At 48.1% G+C, this 21,063-nt stretch overlaps 2 protein-coding genes across 2 annotated transcripts; one reads left to right on the forward strand and one right to left on the reverse strand.

Moving 5' to 3' along the window:
• Window positions 1-1,399: 1,399 nt before the first annotated feature.
• LOC137664037 (uncharacterized) lies at window positions 1,400-7,350 on the reverse strand. The gene is made up of 4 exons (XM_068401760.1): window positions 7,168-7,350; window positions 2,937-3,100; window positions 1,961-2,210; window positions 1,400-1,626 (listed from the first exon to the last, which is right to left on the reverse strand). The coding sequence occupies exons 1-4, from the start codon at window positions 7,348-7,350 to the stop codon at window positions 1,402-1,404; spliced, it is 822 nt and encodes a 273-aa protein (XP_068257861.1). The 3' UTR covers window positions 1,400-1,401.
• Window positions 7,351-15,728: 8,378 nt separating this feature from the next.
• On the forward strand, window positions 15,729-17,431 carry NDUFB2 (NADH:ubiquinone oxidoreductase subunit B2). The gene is made up of 4 exons (XM_068401650.1): window positions 15,729-15,831; window positions 15,930-16,074; window positions 16,160-16,254; window positions 17,351-17,431. The coding sequence occupies exons 1-3, from the start codon at window positions 15,761-15,763 to the stop codon at window positions 16,232-16,234; spliced, it is 291 nt and encodes a 96-aa protein (XP_068257751.1). The 5' UTR covers window positions 15,729-15,760; the 3' UTR covers window positions 16,235-16,254; window positions 17,351-17,431.
• The last annotated feature ends 3,632 nt before the right edge of the window (window positions 17,432-21,063 follow it).

The raw sequence follows: 21,063 nt of genomic DNA on the forward strand, positions 1-21,063 counted from the left end.
TGGGTTTGGTGATTCTCCAAAGACAGGATTTCAGAGAACAGCTGTTTTTCTCATCACAATGCTAGAAAGGGTGGCTTGTTACCAAAAAACATCTTCCTTTTTGCATTTTGGGCTTCTATAAGTCATTCCTCCTCTAGGGGAGTGGCCTATGTATTCCAAGCAGTATGTACACCCTGACAGTAGAAGATCTACACTTACCTGAAGCCCAAGCTGGAGGGTTCCAAGTTGTCTTACCAGGTTTTCTGAAGCACCTCTCCTGTCACTGGATCCCGGCCCTGCCGCCTACAGCAGTTTTGGCAGGAAGTAGCACAACGGTGTCATATGTGTGGGGACTTCTCTGTAGATCTCTGCGACTCATGTGCAATGGGACGCTTGCAAGAGTCAGTTGTTAATAATGGAAACTGCAGTGGATAATTTACATTGTCATTGCTGCAGGTTTTTTTTTTTAACATCCAGCTGGTGTCCAGCTCTCCTTCCCCATATTTCATGTGACGTTAACATAGCAAGGTAAGTCATATGACAGCACTGCGTAACTACACTTCCTATTTTATGTGGCCCTTGACCTCAAAGAAGTGTGCTCTTCTGGCGCTGCTATGGAAGAAACACAGCAGGGCAGAAAGTTCCCAGAATTCAGCAGTGGAAGCCTTTTCAGGCCTGTATGTAATTTCCCTGCAGGCTTGTATTAGCAGGACATAACCTGTGCCTGTGCTTCCACCACTTCACTCAAAGGACTCATTCCCAGGGCATTTCTCATGACCTTCATTCTTGTTCTTCACCTCCTACTCTATTGTATGGCCCATGTCCTCAACTAATTCCTTTCTCTGTCATTGGCATCTTGAAAGCAGCTACAACCTGATGCCCTTCTGGCAGGCTCTTTATCTTGTGCCCTTTGAATTACTTTCATAACTCCCAGGTCCTGTGTTGTTCCATGACACTGTGCTCTGGATTGCTCCATGACACTATCACCAGCCTCAGACTACAACACTCAGCACTACAGGCTCTGACTCCTTGGAGTCCTATGAAAAGAGCCGTCCTCTTCAGACACCTTTGGGGCAGAAACTCGGCACTATGGCTGTGTTTCATATTAAATCCCAAGGTAGCTCTCGGCTGCAGAGCTGGGCCTGTCAGCAGGGTCACTGCACATGCATGCATAAGACAGAACAGTTTGACGGAGGTGGGCTAGAGTAGTAACTCCAGAAAGAAAGGCATGGGAAGGATGGAGCACTGAGAATGCACTCTGGCTGCAATGGAAGGGACATTAAAGACCTCTCCAGGAATTATAATTCCACTTGTCACAACTGCACTCAAGCACCCAAGCTCCAGCACACTGGCTCACACCTACATGATACAGATCAGGTCTGTGAACTGCTCAAGGGCCTGCTTACACACCTTGCAGCTTCCTTACGCCAGCAGTGATGCCCGAAGTATCAAAAGATTCTGTTCTCTGAGGTACTGCTGGAGGTCACAGAGTTTTTGGCCTTCTTTTTCCATCTTCTGGCGTGAACGGTCTCTGCTCTGCAACACTCTCCCTTTGGCAGCCTGGTGCTCTTTCTGTTGCCTGTCCCGCTCCCGCAATTCTTGTTCCAACATTTCCTGCCGTGACTGCATTCTGCTCCTGAGAAAATCCTACACAAAAATAAAGACATTTATAATTGTACAGCCAGCTTTCATGCTGAATTTCATCCACAGTTATCACTGGCAGAAGTCAGAAATGGGTATAATCTATGGAAATACATTCCTTGCATGCAGAAAGACTCCTTCTATGGCAGAGATAGACTGAGAATTTTACTTCCCATCTTTTGTCTTTATACATGTGTCAAAAAAATGTTAACCTTCATTTATTTGTCTCTAAATGATATAATTATATTGGATATGAAACAGGTAAAAGACAAATACTCTGGATGGTGCCACTGCTGGAAACACAGTAGTACAGAAAAGACATTCCTGGAATTGCCCTTACCAGCCTTTCTTTCTCTTGTTCAAAGCTCCTTTCATTGCGTTCTGCCTGCAACTCCTCTCTCTGCAAACGCTGTGTCTTTAAGAACTGCAGCCTCTGACTTGCCTTCCTCTTCTCCTCCTCTGGCAAGAAGGATTCCTTCCTGCTCCTCTCTGCCCCAGCAGCCTGGAGCAGTGCCAGGCGCTGCAAAGCTCTGTCTTTGTGCTCCAGCTGTTTCTCCAGCCCTTTCAATGTTCTCTGATGCAATCGCTGCCTGTTTCCAAAACAAAATTTCTCAAATTTCTCAGAAAGAAAGAGCAATAAAAGAAAAAGACAAAGCATAAGACACAAAGCAGATATTCTGGCAATCTGTGCTCAGTTAATATTCCAGGACTCTTTGTTAGGTTACGAGGGTTAAACTTGTGTCCTAAACAGAGGTGGCAAAACATCCAAATGGGCTGGTGCCTGGTGTCAGCTCACTGCAGTCATCTGTTCACCTGACTGCATAACCTGGTGCAGCTGTGAGTTCTTGGCCCTGCAGACCAGGAACCAAGGAAATGGATTGTGTGGACATGGCTGTAGGACTAATCTGGACAACTGGGTGGCTATGTGTATTGGTGGTGGAGCCACAAGGGCAACAGAAGAGATGGAAGGAGGTGGGTCATGAGGCCAAGGACCTGCTAAGCTAAAGAAGTGGACTATGGGGCCAGGGGCAGGGAACAGGGGTTTGGGACGCAAAAGGACTTTGGGTTGGAGGGTGAAATAATTGAAGGGAATTTGCCCCTGGAGGTAATGCTAAAGTCGATGAGTCCATGTGTACCCATTCGCCCATACCTCAGGCATCAAGTTTATTCCCATTAGTAAATCACCACGACTGCTCTGCAGAGACTAGCATGAGGCACAATGCGTCATGTTCAGAGCCTGAATGAGAGCACCAGGGAGTAAATATTACCAGCCTTCCAACATTTTCTGCAAAAAACAGTTAGCTCCTATGTGTTACCTCTGGTTGTCCCTGAGCAGCTGGCGTCGGATGCCATCTGCCTCTTGCTGCTGCTCCCTCTTCAGCTGCCTCTGTTCCTCTTGCCACCTTTTGTGCTCAGTCTTGGCTCTGTTGAAGTCCACCTCTTTCCATCTCTCCTGAGATGCACCATTAAGGATTGATTTCTAAGGGAAAAAAAACCAAACCGAACCCTTAATCTCATCAGTGTATTTTTCTAATGCAAACTGTAAACCTACAAAGCCAGAACAGCTTAGTCTTCTAATGTCACTCCTGCACTCTTGAAGCCACACTGGCTCATGAATACTATTGTGTTGCTTCCCATCCATGAAAATACTGAGTATGATGCTAAAACCTGTACAAAAGATTAGGCTTCACCAACAAAGGGGTGCCTGAAAATCCAAGTATTTTAAGAGTTCTTTATAGGTCAGTAGGCTGCGCTGTTCTGGTTGTTCCAGTGTTGAGCCAGTGCTTACAGCTGTTCAATCTTTGTGTCAGCTTCTGCATTGCATGCAAAATACAGGTTCTGACTACAAATTGTATTACAGATTCCTTGTCAGATTTTATTAGAAAGAGAAATATCTGCCTCCCTCTGGCCAAACACAAAATCTTCCTGGAGTTCTGTGCAGGTGTACTAACTCTTCCCTTCATGTTGTCTGAGATTCCTACCCATGGTCAAGCAGTCTTTGTGTTTTCTTCAGGAGCAACTGCATTTCAAGGCTGGGCAGTGTTCCTAATTTGCATTTTTAAATGCACTGTGCTGTGTAAAGAGTTGAAGGAGCACCTACGAGGCTTCTTTTCACAGCCATAGTGCAATATTTATTTCTTTTGTACTTCTTACAGTCCCCTGTATGAGGAAAGGAGCAAGGAAACATCACCAAAACTTATACATGCATTTCTGTTTACATTGCTAGAGCTGTTTGGGGCTGGAACAGAGTTTCCACAAAATATCTTCCTCTCTCAAATGCATTCTCCCTTCTCCTATTCCCAGCTGCAATTAGCATGTTGCTGCCATTAGCTGCCCCTCTGCAAATAGAATGTCTCCTTTCAGTTCTTTTCTGAGGACATCTCTAATACCACAAGCTGGAAAACACTACAGGACCTTCAAATAATGTCCCTGCCAGTCTCATGTAGTGTTTTGACTGATTTCTCTTAACACATCGACCTGTATGGCTTCCTAGGGGCAGTAAATACCTTTGTTCTCCAGTGTATTGCTATTCTTTGCAAAAACTGTACCTTGTGGGTGGTTTGTGTTTAATGACATACAGAGGGAGAGAGTAAAGGAAGAATCAAAGGAGTTTTATAGGTGGGAGGTGAACAAATGGTGTTATCTAGCATGTAAAGGACTGCCCTAAGGATTAGGAGACTTCCCAGTTCCATCCCAGCCCTAAGATGCACTCCCTGATATGGGATTCAGCTGAGTACCTAGACTTTCTCTTTTTTTGCTTTCAGTATCTGTAAAAGAAGAATAATATTTTGCTATCTAGTAGAGCTGGGCGAGAGGCTTATTTAGAAAAGATTAGATCTAAAATAAAAAACTCTATCAAAAGTGCCGACTAAAAACACCAGAAGTGCCCTGTTCCTGTACAACACTGATTCACAAGTGGAAACCTTATGTTTCTATTTATGCATAGCCATTATTCTACATAGGCATAATTTCTGTTGCAGTAAAAACCTTTGAGCAAGAGATCAAAGGAGAGTATATTCTCACATGACCAACAAATTGCTTGATCCTAATAGCTAAATCTAGTTTGGACCAAATACTTACTGTAATGCTTTTGTCTTTTAGAAGATTTAGAAGATTTGTGGGTCTCCTGGCCTGCATGTTAGAGGTACTGTGTGGTCTCTGTACACGTAGAGCTGATTTGATGGTCAGGCTGTCTTTCTCTAGTGATTGATTCACTTGGTCAAAGAAGCTTTGGCGCCTGAAAGGAACCAAAGGACTGGGTCCCAGGGAAGGGCTCCTTTGGGAATGCTGGATTGGAGCTTCTGCTACTCTGGACTCAAAAAGACCTTTCAAATAAATCAAAAGAAAGCAAAATTAAAAAAAAAAAAGGTCTTCTCATATAAAATATATTCAAGCAAGACTTTTATAACTTAGTACTAACATTTTCCTCTGAGGAAGTGGGACATCTTTTAGTCTCCACAAAACAGGTCTCAGCTTTCAAAAAACAAGCTTGCCATTGCAGTCAAGCAAGAGTTTTGCCTGGTAACACAAGATCACTGACTGCACTTACAGCTACTCAGGCTAAGGGGTTGTTTACATGGTATTTCGCCGACGTGAGCTTCTTCTGCCAATGCTCTGAAACAAGCAAAAATCATAAATTTCTTGATAGGTCAAAGCCTGAGCTATACATCTTGCTGAGAGACAGGAGAAATCAGCTTGGGCATGACACTGTGCTAACACAGCTTTTGGGTAACTGAGAACACGGGTAGAGTTTGCTTACACCTTTCTGCTAAAGACAGCAAGGATCTGAGTGGCAGTTGTTGCATGGAATGATGCTGGAACACCAGCTAGAAGGAAATGCGCACTCCTGTGTGACTTTTCATTATCCCTCTACCAGAAGTGACACGGAGCAAAGCAGTAACCCTTGGAGAAAGCTTTAAGCTTTCAGAGTCCTCACTTAAATGCCTGGGATTGTCACAAAACCAGCTTAAATGAGAACAGCAATGATTTGATTAAAATCATGATCCAGCCCCTTTTGGATGATAAGGGAACTGAAGTTTACTCAATGACATTATAAAGCAATCATTTTCAGCACAGGAAAGAGGAGTGTTCTGCAGAACAGTCCTGGTGAAATCTTTTTGCTATAGGCAGTCGTAGTTAATGTTACAGATTAATTTTTAAAGTAAGGAAAATTTATAATAAATAATGTTTATAGTGAGCATTATGATAAAGCTTAAGAAAACCCAAAAGCTGCTACTGCAGTAGCTGTAAAAGCTAAGAAAACCCCAACTTCCATCTGAAAATACTCTCACCCTGAGAAGATGAACTTCTCAAGCCACACTATCGTTAATACCTACATGTAATGATACTATATTATGGTGGCTATATTCAGCATGACATGGCATTTTCCTTTGAAACATAAAGAACTACAGCAACAGATCTTAGACATGATGGCCTGCTGCACTGATATTGTGTGGCAAGTCTTATGTTTGGATAAAACAGCTACAATTTCAATACCATGTTCATGTTTAACATTAGCTTCAGTTTCAGCATCCTGCTGTCTGCTGCCTGCTTCTTCCTTGTGGACTGTCTCCGTTAACCAGCTGTCTGTGTTGACAGCAGTATCAACCATAGCATGATCCCTCTCCCTTTGAGGACTCTAGAAATAACAAGAAATGCAATCATAATCCAGACCTGATAAGGAAAAGAATAGGTTAGTTTCATGAACTTACAGCATTAAGATCTTAAGTTGCAACTGAAGTCTGAGAAAGAATAAAAAAACTCTGGGGGACTTCTTTACTAAAGAAACAACTCTTAAGTAATTTCTGATCACTTTGTGGACTTATCTACATCTTCAAATGACCTAAAAACTGGCAGTACTTCTGCCTGGATGGGTCCAAACTGGTACAAAAGAGATCAGGCCAGAGGAGCTCTGGCTGAAAGACAGTTGCATTTCTGGCATGTGCCAGAAATCAGGATTCTAACCCTTGCAGAGCAATGGAGAAAAGTTTGGCAGTAGCTGATGCATATGAACCTTCTTACTGATCCTCATACAGTGCCCTGTTCGCAAGAACCAAATCAACTAGTGAGGATCACAAAAGTCTTTTTTGGTCTTTGACTGGGAGAGGTGACGCCTCTACCATGGGTGGAGAAATATCTTACTAGCATTATGCCAGGGACTGCCTTGGTATGGAGCAACCCTCACTGTAATCCTTGTCTGGTGCAGAGTCTTCTGCCTGACACTTTTTCCTGCCTTTACCTCCTTTATGCAGAGGCAGGATGTAGAGTAACGGGGCTATGCGACACTTCTCATATTCTGCATCCGTGGAAGAGGTCCTAGGAGTCTTCTCCAGCCAGTAACAATGACAGCTCTTTCCCAGGTTAAAGAATCAGGAAGACAGCGCAGAGCAAAGTCTCTCCATTCTTTAGAAGGCATACATAAGGGCCAGGCCTAAAACCTCTAGTAATTTTTTGGTACCAAGAGCAGAAACCTTGAGGCACAAAGCAGGCATTATACAAACAGCAGACCACATGTTAACAGAAGGGCCAGAGTGAAGCACTTCTTACCTTCTTCAGTTCCATAACCTCATTGTCCTTTTCCAAACAAGACTGAACATCTTTTGGAACGTTTTCTGTCTTCAATCTCTTATCTTCCTTTTTCTCTTCCTTTCTGGAAACGCTTTCTGAAGACGAAATCCTCACTTCAGACAGTTGCTCTTCTATTTTCTTGCTGAGCTCTTCTTTAGTCATGCTTGTTCCTGGGACGAAGGCATCTTCCTGCTGCACTTTGCACCCTGTAGGCCATGTGGGTTGCCAGGCTTCAAGGCAGCAAAGGGGAAGCGAGGTACACCTACAGCTGCACTTAGCACATGGCTGAGTCGAATACAGACCCCTTGGCCAGTAGTCCAGGTCTGACTGACCCTGTCTGTAATGGCCTGAGGCTCTATAACCTGGTGTCACGATGTATGGGTAATCCAAGCTTGAATCTACCACCATCTGCCTGGCTGCTAAAGGCATCTGCATTTCTAGGATGATGCGTTCGCTTAAGGGCAGAGGGATCCACAGAGCTTGGTCAGAAGACACCTCCTTAGTCTGCCCATTCCAGAAATTCACAAGCACTCGCTTTCTGCTGTGTGCTGTGCATACTGGAAAAAAAAAAAAAGGCAAAGAATGTATTAGAAGCATGTCAACCTGTGTGATTTAAAGTGACAGTGACTTAAACTGAAAGAGGGTAGATTAGATTAGATATTAGGAAGAAATTCTTGACTGTGAGGGGGGTGAGACACTGGCACAGGTTGCCCAGAGAAGCTGTGGCTGCCGCCTCCCTGGCCTCCCTGGCAGTGTTCAAGGCCAGGTTGGATGGGGCTTTGAGCAACCTGGTCTAGTGGAAGGTGTCCCTGCCTGTGGCAGGGGGGTTGGAACTAGATGATCTTTAAGGTCCCTTCCAACCCAAACCGTTCTAGGATTCTAGGATTTATCTCTTAGAAAGAAGGAGATAAAAGTAACAGCTTGTGTTTCAGACAATTTTGTAACAACTTCCATGATTTTTAATTTATAGGTTTAAAATTTGACCTTCTTTTGAACTTCCTATGAAGAGACAGCAGACAGCAAAATTCTTGCTCATCACAGTGAGCCAGGATTTTACCCTGCAAAAGCTGGAAACTAGACAACAGATAATCAGGTGAATACTCATAAGGGCCAGGAACATTTTTCTCTTTGTGTTGCGAGGATGCCTTCCCCCCCGCACCAACTTTTTAGGAAGTTCCCACTCACAGAACAAAGCAAAGGCTAATTCTGGGAGCTCCATTAATTCTGGCACTGAAAAAGAACAGGCTGCTTAGTGCCAACAATAACAACAACAAAATGATGAAGAGAAACCAAGCAGCAGGTGCTGAATTCTCCATGGTTGAGACTGTTCTCTTTTCTATATAGTGACCAGCAACCATGGCAAGTCTAGCGCTGTTAAGAAAGCCAATATCCCCTACCTAAACGTGCCTCCTCGTTCTCCATAACCTTTAGCACAGTGCCCGGGCCAAAACGTTCAGCTCTGGCCTCCCATGGTGCCAAGACCCTGTCTCCTGGAGCAAGAGGCTGTTGCCTGGCATCTTCATAGTGGAGAATGTCGTAGAGAGGCGTTTCCTGCAGGCGAAGCTGTACCTTGCCTTTCAGAGTGCGACTTTTGTCAAACTCAATTAAAAAGCGTTCCCTGGAGCCCTACAAGAATAAAACATGCGGTTTGCAAGACAGACATCTGGGTCCGATTAACGGCTGAACATAAGTGCTAAGAGGGAAGTGGCAGAAATCCCAGGAAGTGGAACGTGATCTGTGAATGTAGCTTTCCTATTCTACCAGGTTTTTCACCGCACTGTGTCCATATTGGACTTTAAAAGTAATTAAAAAGCTGGGGCTTAAGGAGCTGACAGCCTTTCTCTTCCTTTCATTTTGGACTTAGATTTTAGTAGGCTTATCTGGCTCAGAAGAACACAATTAGCATGCTGAGGCAGAACTTTACCAGGAAAATCTCCCATCAGAAAAAGAGTAGCCAAAAGAAACTGCGGTGTGTGATGCAGTTCGTTACATAGTAATGAAACTAACAAACCCATAAAATGTCATAACTGTTATAAATCTAAATGCTTTCATTTAAGCCTTCAGCAATGGGTGTGAAGGCTGAAATCTCAGCCTTCTCTGCAGATCTATGAGCACACGTACACAATGCTGTCAGCTCCTACTCCAGCTAACATCACTTGTGCCATTAGCTGTCCCCATCTGTTCCACCCCACGCTGGAGTTCACAGCCATCCTCAGCTATAGTAGCATCACTATTTAATTAACTAACCTGTGAACTGAGAAATGAACCAGAATTTTAAAGAAAGCCTGCAGTGGAGATTTTCTGTCTGGCATCCAAAGTCATCTCACAAATCCCAGAAGCACAGAAGGAAGAGAATGAGGCAAGCTCTCAGTTCAGTAAGGAGGAGGTGGTCCTGGAGGCAGACATTTTGGATTACTAATACTAATGCTGTTTAGCTAGTTGACTTTGCTGCTAGACTAGGCAGAAGTAGACAATAGGGACAAGGGACCTGCTTTGTTTGATTGTCTCTGAATAACAACTTATTATAACTACTAAAATGGGTTGATTTCCAGGCTGCTTTTGCTTGCAGGACTCCTCACAGTAAGCAGCCAGTCATAATTGGAAAACAGATGAAAATAGGATGTGGGGAGAGAACAGTGGTTATGAATTGCACTGTATCACAGGAGAGCCACCCCACAGCAAGGGTGTGGGCCCGGTGAGGCATGGGAAGAACAGGGAGAAGACACACAGATCCTCTTACAGCATCGTTCCCAATCAACAGCTACCTTCACCTCTTGGGCAATGTGACCCAGGTAGTAATAGCCATCAGCTTCTCTCCTTGCCAACACACGAGCTCCCCTCATGAAACTGTAAGCCTCTGGGGATGAATCAATGAAATTCCTTTTTGCTGAGGATATCAAGGGCATACCAAGGGAATCTGGGTTCCATGCACAAACAGGAAAGCTGTAGAAAACAAAAATACAAGAAGTAATGAAGACCTTGGCAACAGAACTTCTGCAACTTGCTGCAATGAAAACAAACTAAATCCACATGGGACACCCACCCCACCCCGCAATAACTGTCTTTGTTTCCTAGCTTTTTTCTTCTCTGCACTTCCAGTGACCCAGCTATATATTCTGAACTTACTATGTTACTGGACATCTTGGCAGCAGAGAACCATAGGGATCTTTATGAGCTGTGTGACAACACTGGACATGTGAGATGGACATGGAGCTTACCTGGAGGGGGGAAGAAGGAGATGGAAGAAGAAGATGAGCATGAATTTTGAACACTTAAATATTATTTATAAAATCAAAATTTACTTTCCAGTATATTACTTCTCTCTTTGTTTTAAGTCTTCCATCGTATCTTGTGGTGCTACGCTGTTTATCTGTAAGCTCATCACAAATCGTTTTGATTTTAAGAAATCAAGCTTAGAAAGAAGAAATATAAAAAAATAACATATAAGAACTATATGCTAAAAAAATCCCTTGTGTTTCACCTGCCTTCTGTGCAGCTGCTAGATGTGTAGCAGGTGTATCACTGTTTCTTCAATCATGATGAGATGTGTTCTTCAAAGGTCAATGTGTCATTTCAAGTATACACAAAGCTATAGTAGATATCCCTTTTGGCCCACCTCAGATCCTATCATCATTTTATTCTATATGTGAAGGAAGCACTAAGCATGTAATTCTTAAATCAGAACAGTTTTCCTTTCTTACTAATTCTTATGCCTTTTAGTTAATTGATTTTAGTAAAGAGCTTTGAACCTGGAAGATACACCAATTTCTCAGGACAAGGCACAGCTTGGACACAGGCAGCAGCATGAAGGCAGGGCAGGGGTCCTGGAGCTGCCTCTCTCATCCCCAGGAGCAACGTAGGCATATCAGCCTTGCTGGCTTCCTCCCAGACTGTCTGCCCCTGGCGGTCAAACAGTAGTTTATGGGCAGACAGCAGTCACGTGTGCACCACCTCCTCTTGTACCCTGCGTCTTACACGGCTATCCAAACTCTCCAAGCAAGGAAGAGCCGTATGGTCAATGAAAGGAGCTGAAGTCAAGGAAGAATGAAGAGGGTGGGGACTGAATCTAGAATACAAAATTGCCTTTGCTGGTCAAAGCTAGCAGTGGAGCCATCTGGCTTGAGCAGGATGGAAAACGTGAAATGTTTGAGAACAATGACATGGGGAACAATACGCCAGGGACTACAAGAAGGGAGAAAGACAAAATGCAAGAGAGTTGAGAGGTGGAGTCGAGAACAAAACTATGAACCTTACATGAAAGCATTCAGCTTTTATGGAAAAAGAGACACTCATGTTGCATTAATTGTGTGTTAAGTAAAGACAATGATTGAATAGTTTGGAGCTATTCCCTGTAAACTGTTGCCAAAAATGCATCAGGGCTGTTAGGAGACTCAGAAGAGCAGGGAACTTAAAATCCTTTAACTACAAGGACGTCCACAGGGTAGACATGGAAAACCTATGCTGTTGCCGCTGAGGACGTCAGCTGTTTGGTATGTTAACAGATTTACAAGATCCTGTTATTTATTTAAAATACAGTATTTGACCACCCCTGCCTAAGAGTAAAACAGCACTGAAGTCTGTGAATCAGGATACAGTGGCTGTAGGCGAAGCTGTACAATCACCTAGCAAAGAAAATGTAAAATCAAAGCAAGGTGTTTGTTCTTTCCTTCGGGATCTTCAGCTTCACCTATCACAGACACCTCTTTTCTAGTGCTGGTCTGTAAAGTTCAGTGAATCACTTTACAGGGCAAGTCTTTCCCTGCAAAAGTAAATGGAAGTAGACCAAGATATACCTGAATTTGACTCCCCGTGTTGGCAATGATGCCTTTTGCTCAGGGGTGATGTGAAGTGCTGTCTTTCCTCACAGAGGACTTAAGGTACAAGTAATGTATAATTAGAAGGGTGGATATGCCAGCTCAGGATGTCAGGTATAGCCTGTCACAGAGATGCCAAACCTATTTTAAATCTTTGTCCACAGGCTCCTTTGTTCATAAGCTGCCAGGCAAAACAAGGTTACCCTTCCAGAAGGTCACAGAAACTCCTCCCCAGTTCTACTTTGTGAAGTGTCATCCACTAAAGATTCAGGAGGAACTAATCAGTATGCACTAATCTTATACCAGTGACATACCTTTTCAGAAGCAGTAGGGGAGAGTCTGATCGCTTGAAAGGAACCCCCAGATTGTCTGGCTACTTCCTCCATTATTTTTTGCTTGCTTCTTTCATGATCGTCTGAATCTCCCAGAAGGCATACAACATGTACTGGGTGCAACTTGTTCTCCCTGAGAAGTTGGCAGATTTCCTCTGACTCTTGCTTTGGGAGTACATCAGTGAACAGATACACCGACTGGCAGGCTGGGTCCTCAAACGCCACAGCCACGCCGCTCGCAGCAGTCACGCCGTTCTCAAACTGCAGGGAACGAATCCAGGCTGCTGCTTCAGTGACGCTGCTGAGTGAACACCTGACTAGGCAGTTGCACCATTTTAACACCTATGGAAAAGATGAGGGTTGGGTCAGGGACCAATTAAGCAACCTGGATGTCCATAAATCCATGGGCCCTGATGGGATGCACCCACGGGTGCTGAGGGAGCTGGCGGAAGTCATTGCTAGGCCACTCTCCATCATCTTTGCGAAGTCGTGGGCAACGGGAGAGGTGCCTGAGGACTGGAGGAAAGCAAATGTCACTCCAGTCTTCAAAAAGGACAAGAAGGAGGACCCGGGTAACTATAGACCGGTCAGCCTCACCTCCATCCCCGGAAAGGTGATGGAACAACTTGTTCTTGATGCTGTCTCTAGGCACATCAAGGATAGGGGGATCATTAGGGGCACTCGGAAGTCATGCTTAACCAACTTGATAGCCTTTTATGAGGATGTAACCCGGTGGATAGATGATGGTAAAGCTGTGGATGTGGTCTATCTCGATTTCAGTAAAGCGTTTGACACGGTCTCCCACAGCATCCTCACAGCTAAACTGGGGAGGTGTGGTCTGGATGATCGGGTAGTGAGATGGATTGTGAACTGGCTGAAGGAAAGAAGCCAGAGAGTGGTGGTCAATGGGACAGAGTCCAGTTGGAGGCCTGTGTCTAGCGGAGTCCCTCAAGGGTCGGTACTGGGACCAGTACTATTCAATATATTCATTAATGACTTGGATGAGGGAATAGAGTGTGCTGTCAGCAAGTTCGCTGATGACACAAAACTGGGAGGAGAGGCTGACACACCAGAAGGCTGCGAAGCCATTCAGAGAGACCTGGACAGGCTGGAGAGTTGGGCGGGGAGAAACTTAATGAAATATAACAAGGGCAAGCGTAGAGTCCTGCATCTGGGCAAGAACAACCCCACGTATGAGTACAAGTTGGGGGCAGACCTGTTGGAGAGCAGCGTAGGGGAAAGGGACCTGGGGGTCCTAGTGGACAGCAGGATGACCATGAGCCAGCAGTGTGCCCTTGTGGCCAAGAAGGCCAATGGCATCCTGGGGTGTATTAGAAGGGGTGTGGTTAGCAGGTCAAGAGAGGTTCTCCTCCCCCTCTACTCTGCCCTGGTGAGGCCGCATCTGGAATATTGTGTCCAGTTCTGGGCCCCTCAGTTCAAGAAGGACAGGGAACTGCTAGAGAGAGTCCAGCGCAGAGCCACAAAGATGATTAAGGGAGTGGAACATCTCCCTTATGAGGAGAGGCTGAGGGAGCTGGGTCTCTTTAGCTTGGAGAAGAGGAGACTGAGGGGTGACCTCATTAATGTTTATAAATATGTAAAGGGCAAGTGTCATGAGGATGGAGCCAGGCTCTTCTCAGTGACATCCCTTGACAGGACAAGGGGCAATGGGTGCAAGCTGGAACACAGGAGGTTCCACTTAAATATGAGGAAAAACTTCTTTACGGTGAGGGTGACCGAACACTGGAACAGGCTGCCCAGAGAGGTTGTGGAGTCTCCTTCTCTGGAGACATTCAAAACCCGCCTGGACGCGTTCCTGTGTGATATGGTCTAGGCAATCCTGCTCCGGCAGGGGGATTGGACAAGATGATCTTTCGAGGTCCCTTCCAATCCCTAACATTCTGTGATTCTGTGAAAAAAGAAAGGAAAGAGAGAAAGAGAGAAAGAGAGAAAGAGAGAAAGAGAGAAAGAGAGAAAGAGAGAAAGAGAGAAAGAGAGAGAAAGAGAGAGAAAGAGAGAGAAAGAGAGAGAAAGAGAGAGAAAGAGAAAGAAAGAAAGCCCACTCACACATGCAGATCTTTGCTAACGTGGGACAGCTGTGATGATCAGAGGACTGAAGCATCTCTCTTACAAGGGAAGGCTGAGGGAGCTGGGTCTGTTTAGCCTGGAGAAGAGAAGACTGAGGGGGGATCTTATCAATGCTTACAAATACCTTAGGGGTGGGTGTCGAGAGGATGGGGCCAGACTCTTCTCAGTGGTGCCCAGTGACAGGACAAGGGGCAACGGGCACAAACTGAAACATGGGAAGTTCCATCTCAATATGAGGAAAAACTTCTTTACTGTGAGGGTGACAGAGCCCTGGAACAGGCTGCCCACGGAGGTTGAGGAGTCTCCTTCTCTGGAGATATTCAAAACCCGCCTGGACACGACCCTGTGCAACGTGCTCTAGGGGAACCTGCTTTAGCAGGTGATTGGACTAGATGATCTCCAGAGGTCCCTTCCAACCCCAACCATGCTGTGATGCTGTGGTTCGGTGCTTAGGCGCCCTATAGCTCGCCCCTCCATTCCCGCTGCAGCAGGCCTTGCCTCGCTCCGGCGGCTGGCGCCCTCCCGCCCCGCCCGCTTCCCGCCCGCCTCGCCCGCTTCCCGCCCGCCTCGCCTTGCTGGAGAACGCCAGGACGTTGAAGAGGGCGCCGGTGGGGCCGCCGGCCAGCAGGAAGAGGCTCCGCACCAGCCGCTCCTTTAGGAACGCCGCCGCGGGGGCCGCGCCCGCCCGCATCCCCACCACGAAGGTGAGGCCCTGCGCCCGGGGCCCGGGGCCCGGGACCCGCCATGGCGCAGGGGGGGAGCAGCCGGGACTGCCCGGCGGCTCCGGCCGGGACCGCGCGCCACCGCCGGGACAGCGCGCGTGCCCCGTTGCTACGCAACCGGACGCTGTGGGCTGGACCACCTGGGCCTCCTAGGGGGAAAAGAGGAGCAGGTTATTTCTTTAGCCCCTTCCTTAAACAGAAGCAGCCGGCGTCGCCTTCTTCCTCCGCTCCTCAATAAGCAGTTAGACTAGAGAGGTCACCCCGCTCCTTCCTCTGCGCCCTCCGTGGGTGACGCCAACTTTTGGGACTCACGAGGAACCCCCCACCGGTAGCGTTGGTGCCGTCCCGCCACTCCCAAGTACTGGGGGAGGCAGGGGTGTCCTCGCAGCCACAGCGGGCCCACCCGCGGGGAGGGAGCAGCGTGGCGGGGCGGAGGTGTCTCCGTGCTACGCCCCCGACTGGGTCGGGGAGCTTTGCCTTGCTCCCGCCCACGACCCCTTCGCCCCCTCCACCCCCGGAGTTGGTAGGCGCCGGGGCGGGCCAATCGCCGGGGCTGTTGTTGGGAGGTGGCAGGGGTGACATTGAGGGAGCGGGGCGGGGCAGCGGAGCTGCCACCATGCTGGTGTCGCTGGGGCGGTCGGCCGGGCGGCTGCTGCGGGCCGGGAGCGGCGCGGCCGGGCTGCGGCAGTGAGTGGGGCGGGCGAGGGGAGCGGAGCGGGGCGGGGCGGGGCGGGGCGGGTGCCGGCAGGGCCGGGAGTGAGGCGGCGGCGGCACGTTTGTTGCAGCGAGGGCGGCGGGGCGCACATCCAGCCGCGGTACCGGCAGTTCCCGGAGGTGCCGCGGAAGCAGGTGATCCAGAGCGAGCTCCTCAGCGGCTTCATGTGGTTCTGGATCTTCTGGCACTTCTGGCACAGCTCGGACATGGTGCTGGTGAGACCGGCGCGGCGGCGGCGGTGGTGGGGCGGGCAGCGGGGTCCGGGGCCGCGGCCGGGCTCTGACCGTGCCTCTCATCCAGGGCCACTTCCCCTACCCCGACCCTTCGGCCTGGACGGACGAGGAGCTCGGGATCCCTCCGGACGACGCGGAATAGGCGCCTCCAGCAGCACCGCGGTACGCCTCCTGCCGCCCCTCCTCGCGCAGGCCCCGGCCCGGCAGCCCCCGGGGGCTGCGGCGAGGCTGGGCTTTGCTATCAACAGCAATAAACGCGGTCGCCAGTCCACAGGCAGTCCGCATTGTGCTTTAACGTTGCTTCAAAGCTCCCGGCTGTGGGTACAGTGCCAGGCATCGTGCCTGGCCCTGCTTACTGGCCTTCTCTTGGTACTGCTAGAAGTAGCGGTTGAGGAGCAGCTGAGGGAACTGGGGTTGTTTAGTCTGGAGAAGAGGAGGCTCAGGGGAGACCTTATCACTCTCTACAACTGCCTGAGACGAGGTTGTAGCGAGGTGGGTGTCAGTCTCTTCTCCCAAACAACAAGTGATGAGAGGAAACAGCCTCAAGTTGTGCCAGGGGAGGTTTAGATTGGATATCAGGAAAGCTTTCTTCACCGAAAGGGTTGTCAAGCATTGGAACACGCTGCCCAGGGAAGTGGTGGAGTCATCATCCCTGGAGGTATTTAAAGACAAATACATGGTTTAGGGGTGGACTTGATCTTAAAGGTCCTTTTTCAAACAAAACAATTCTATGATTCTAAGTACCCTACTTTCAGCAATTATTTGTGCACTTCCAAAAGTAAATATGCCAAATCTGTTGTACAGAATGCAGGTATTTGTTTGCACTGTTTATTGCCTTCACACACTTTTTTTCTTGGGTATGTGAATGCTCAAGTCCTGGTAGTCTAGTTTTGGCAATATAAGCCTGCAGTGCAACAGCTTGACTTTTTTATGAGTTGTAGCTTAACTGCTACCAGTTAAATTAATTTTATTTATGCTGTTCTGTAGACCCGGCATTACGTGACCTTGAGGATGTGCTCTGTTTCTAGAGACAGACCCGTGCAACTGTCCCCTTAAACGTTTGAGGCTTTTGCTTGTTTTTAATTCTTTAATTACCCTGTCTCTTAAGCTCCTGTGTCACTTCATGGCTCTGAAACTAACAGCCAGCTTCAACTACTGCTGGAGGCAGCATGGGCACTATCGAGGAGGTCCTTCTGCTCTCAGCATTAGGAAAAGGATGGGTGAAAAGGTTCTTAGGATTCTTTTCTGTTACTTGCAGGTCCCTGGAACTAAAGAGACCTGTGGAACCAAAGCTTTGGCTCCTCAGTCCTTATTTCAATAAAAGTTAACTGTAAACAAACTCTAAGCTAAATTGTACTTTGTTTTTGAGTGCTGTAGGATTTCTGGAGAATGTACATTACAGAATCACAGAATCACAGAATGTTAGGGATTGGAAGGGACCTCGAAAGATCATCTAGTCCAATCCCCCTGCCGGAGCAGGATTGCCTAGACCATATCACACAGGAACGCGTCCAGGCGGGTTTTGAATGTCTCCAGAGAAGGAGACTCCACAACCTCTCTGGGCAGCCTGTTCCAGTGTTCGGTCACCCTCACCGTAAAGAAGTTTTTCCTCATATTTAAGTGGAACCTCCTGTGTTCCAGCTTGCACCCATTGCCCCTTGTCCTGTCAAGGGATGTCACTGAGAAGAGCCTGGCTCCATCCTCATGACACTTGCCCTTTACATATTTATAAACATTAATGAGGTCACCCCTCAGTCTCCTCTTCTCTAAGCTAAAGAGACCCAACTCCCTCAGCCTCTCCTCATAAGGGAGATGTTCCACTCCCTTAATCATCTTCGTGGCTCTGCGCTGGACTCACTCTAGCAGTTCCCTGTCCTTCTTGAACTGAGGGGCCCAGAACTGGACACAATATTCCAGATGCGGCCTCACCAGGGCAGAGTAGAGGGGGAGGAGAACCTCTCTTGACCTGCTAACCACACCCCTTCTAATACACCCCAGGATGCCATTGGCCTTCTTGGCCACAAGGGCACACTGCTGGCTCATGGTCATCCTGCTGTCCACTAGGACCCCCAGGTCCCTTTCCCCTACGCTGCTCTCCAACAGGTCTGCCCCCAACTTGTACTCATACGTGGGGTTGTTCTTGCCCAGATGCAGGACTCTACGCTTGCCCTTGTTATATTTCATTAAATTTCTCCCCGCCCAACTCTCCAGCCTGTCCAGGTCCCTCTGAATGGCTGCGCAGCCTTCCGGTGTGTCAGCCACTCCTCCCAGTTTTGTGTCATCAGCGAACTTGCTGACAGCGCACTCTATTCCCTCATCCAAGTCATTAACTGGTCCCAGTACCGACCCTTGAGGGACTCCACTAGACACAGGCCTCCCACTGGACTCTGTCCCATTGACCACCACTCTCTGGCTTCTTTCCTTCAGCCAGTTCACAATCCACCTCACTACCCGATCATCCAGACCACACTTCCTCAGTTTAGCTGCGAGGATGCTGTGGGAGACCGTGTCAAACGCTTTACTGAAATCGAGATAGACCACATCCACAGCTTTACCATCATCTATCCACTGGGTTACGTCCTCATAAAAGACTATCAAGTCGGTTGAGCATGACTTCCCCTTGGTGAAGCCATGCTGAGTGCCCCTAATGATCCCCCTATCCTTGATGTGCCTAGAGACAGCATCAAGAACAAGTTGTTCCATCACCTTTCCGGGGATGGAGGTGAGGCTGACCGGTCTATAGTTACCCGGGTCCTCCTTCTTGTCCTTTTTGAAGACTGGAGTGACATTTGCTTTCCTCCAGTCCTCAGGCACCTCTCCCGTTGCCCACGACTTCGCAAAGATGATGGAGAGTGGCCTAGCAATGACTTCCGCCAGCTCCCTCAGCACCCGTGGGTGCATCCCATCAGGGCCCATGGATTTATGGACGTCCAGATTGCTTAATTGGTCCCTGACCCAGCCCTCATCTACCAAGACAGATTCCTCCTCTATCCTGACTTCTTCTGGGGCCTCAGGGGTCCGGGGCTCCTCAGGACAGCCTCCAGCAGTATAGACAGAGGCAAAGAAGGCATTCAGTAACTCCGCCTTCTTTTTATCCTCTGTCTCCAAGGCCCCCACCTCATTCATCAGTGGGCCTACATTGCCTCTAGTGTTGGCTTTACCTGCAATGTATTTGAAGAAGCCCTTTCTGTTGTCCTTGACCTCTCTTGCAAGGTTTAATGCCAAGGAGGCCTTAGCTTTCCTAGTTGCCTCCCTACATCCTCTGACAACAGACTTATATTCCTCCCAAGTGGCCAGCCCCTCCTTCCATGATCTCTACACCCTCTTCTTCCACTTGAGTTTGCCCAGCAGTTCCCTGTTTAACCATGCAGGTCTCCTGGTACTCTTCCTTGACTTCCTACCTGCTGGGATGCTCTGATCTTGAGCTCGGAAGAAGCAGTCCTTGAATGCTAACCAACTCTCTTGGGCCCCCTTACCTTCTAGTACCCTGTCCCATGGGATTTCCCCTAGCAATTGCTTGAAAAGGCCAAAGTTGGCCCTCCTGAAGTCCAGGGTTGTGATTCTGCTAGCTATTCTGTTCCTGCCACATGAGATCCTGAACTCTACCATCTCATGGTCACTACAACCAAGGCTGCCCTCAACCTTCACCTCTTCAACCAGACCCTCCTTGTTAGTGAGGATAAGATCCAGCAGCGCTCCTCTCCTAGTTGGCTCATCCACCATTTGCATCAGAAAGTTATCATCAATGCACTGGAGGAACCTCCTGGACTGAGGATGGCTGGCTGAGTAGGCCTCCCAGCAAATATCAGGGTAGTTGAAATCCCCCATGACAACAAGGCCCTGTAATTGAGAGACTGCTCCCAGCTGCCTGTAGAAGGCCTCATCCCCCTCCTCATCCTGATCCGGTGGCCTGTAATAGACACCCACAACAGTATCACCCCTGCCAGCCTGCCCCTTAATTCACACCCACAAACTCTCAACTCGCTCCTGATCCGCCCCTGGACAGAACTCAATACATTCTAGCTGCTCACTCACATAAAGAGCAACTCCACCACCTCTCCTTAGTGGCCTGTCTTTCCTGAACAGGACATTCCAGTCATGCGAGGTGTCCCACCAAGTCTCTGTAATTGCCACTAGATCATAGCCCCCCGACCGAACACGGATTTCCAACTCCTCCTGTTTATTCCCCATGCTGCACGCATTGGTGTACAGGCATTTCAGGGAGCGAGCTGAGCACACCGATTTCACCCCAGGGGGATGGGAGGCCTCCTGGTCTACCTCAACACTAGAGCGTTGCCCCAGTGGTGCAAGCCCAGCTACTACCCCATCCCTCTTCGAATCTAGTTTAAAGCTCTCCGAGTGAGCTCTGCTTATTCCTGTCCCAGAACCCTTTTGCCCCTACGACATAAACCTTTCCCATGTATTACCGTCACGCCTGGTGTCTTATAAAACCAGCCATTATCAAAGAACCCAAAGCCCTGCCTGTAGCACCAGTCTCGTAGCCAGGCATTTATAGAGAGAATCCTACTATTCCATCCCACGTCATCACCTGAAAATGGAAGGAGGGAGGAGAAAACAACTTGTGCCCCAGACTCTTTCACCAACAGTCCTAGGGCCTTGTAGTCTTTCTTCATCCCCCTCAGACTACGGGATGCAGCTTCTTCCCCACCTGTCTGGAAGATCAGCAGGGGGTAGTAGTCTGTGGCCTTCACCAGGTTGGGGAGTTTCCTGGTGATATCCCTGATTTGGGCTCCAGGCAGGCTGCAGACCTCCCTGTGATGGGGGTCAGCTCTGCATATTGGGCCCTCAGATCCCTTTAGGAAGGAGTCTCCAACCACTAAAACTCTTATCTTCTTCCTTGTGGAGGAGGTAGCTATACACCTGTCAGGTTTTTCTGACTGTGGTGGGACCTCTGATATAGGTTGCCTCTCCACCACATCTCCATTGGACCGGCTGTATTCCACTAGGGCT

The sequence above is a fragment of the Nyctibius grandis genome, chromosome 5 (genome assembly GCF_013368605.1).
Source record: "Nyctibius grandis isolate bNycGra1 chromosome 5, bNycGra1.pri, whole genome shotgun sequence".
NCBI lineage: Eukaryota > Metazoa > Chordata > Aves > Nyctibiiformes > Nyctibiidae > Nyctibius > Nyctibius grandis.

Bases quoted from the DNA above. Each gene is read 5' to 3' on its own strand.
- LOC137664037 (XM_068401760.1), bottom strand. From the start codon at position 7,350: ATGACTAAAGAAGAGCTCAGCAAGAAAATAGAAGAGCAACTGTCTGAA. The intron at 3,101-7,167 runs GTAAGAAGTGCT...TTTTTCCCTTAG, and splicing joins AGGTTATGGAACTGAAGAAG to AAATCAATCCTTAATGGTGC. The intron at 2,211-2,936 runs GTAACACATAGG...TTTTGGAAACAG, and splicing joins CTGCTCAGGGACAACCAGAG to GCAGCGATTGCATCAGAGAA.
- NDUFB2 (XM_068401650.1), top strand. From the start codon at position 15,761: ATGCTGGTGTCGCTGGGGCGGTCGGCCGGGCGGCTGCTGCGGGCCGGG. The intron at 15,832-15,929 runs GTGAGTGGGGCG...CGTTTGTTGCAG, and splicing joins GGCGCGGCCGGGCTGCGGCA to CGAGGGCGGCGGGGCGCACA. The intron at 16,075-16,159 runs GTGAGACCGGCG...CCTCTCATCCAG, and splicing joins ACAGCTCGGACATGGTGCTG to GGCCACTTCCCCTACCCCGA.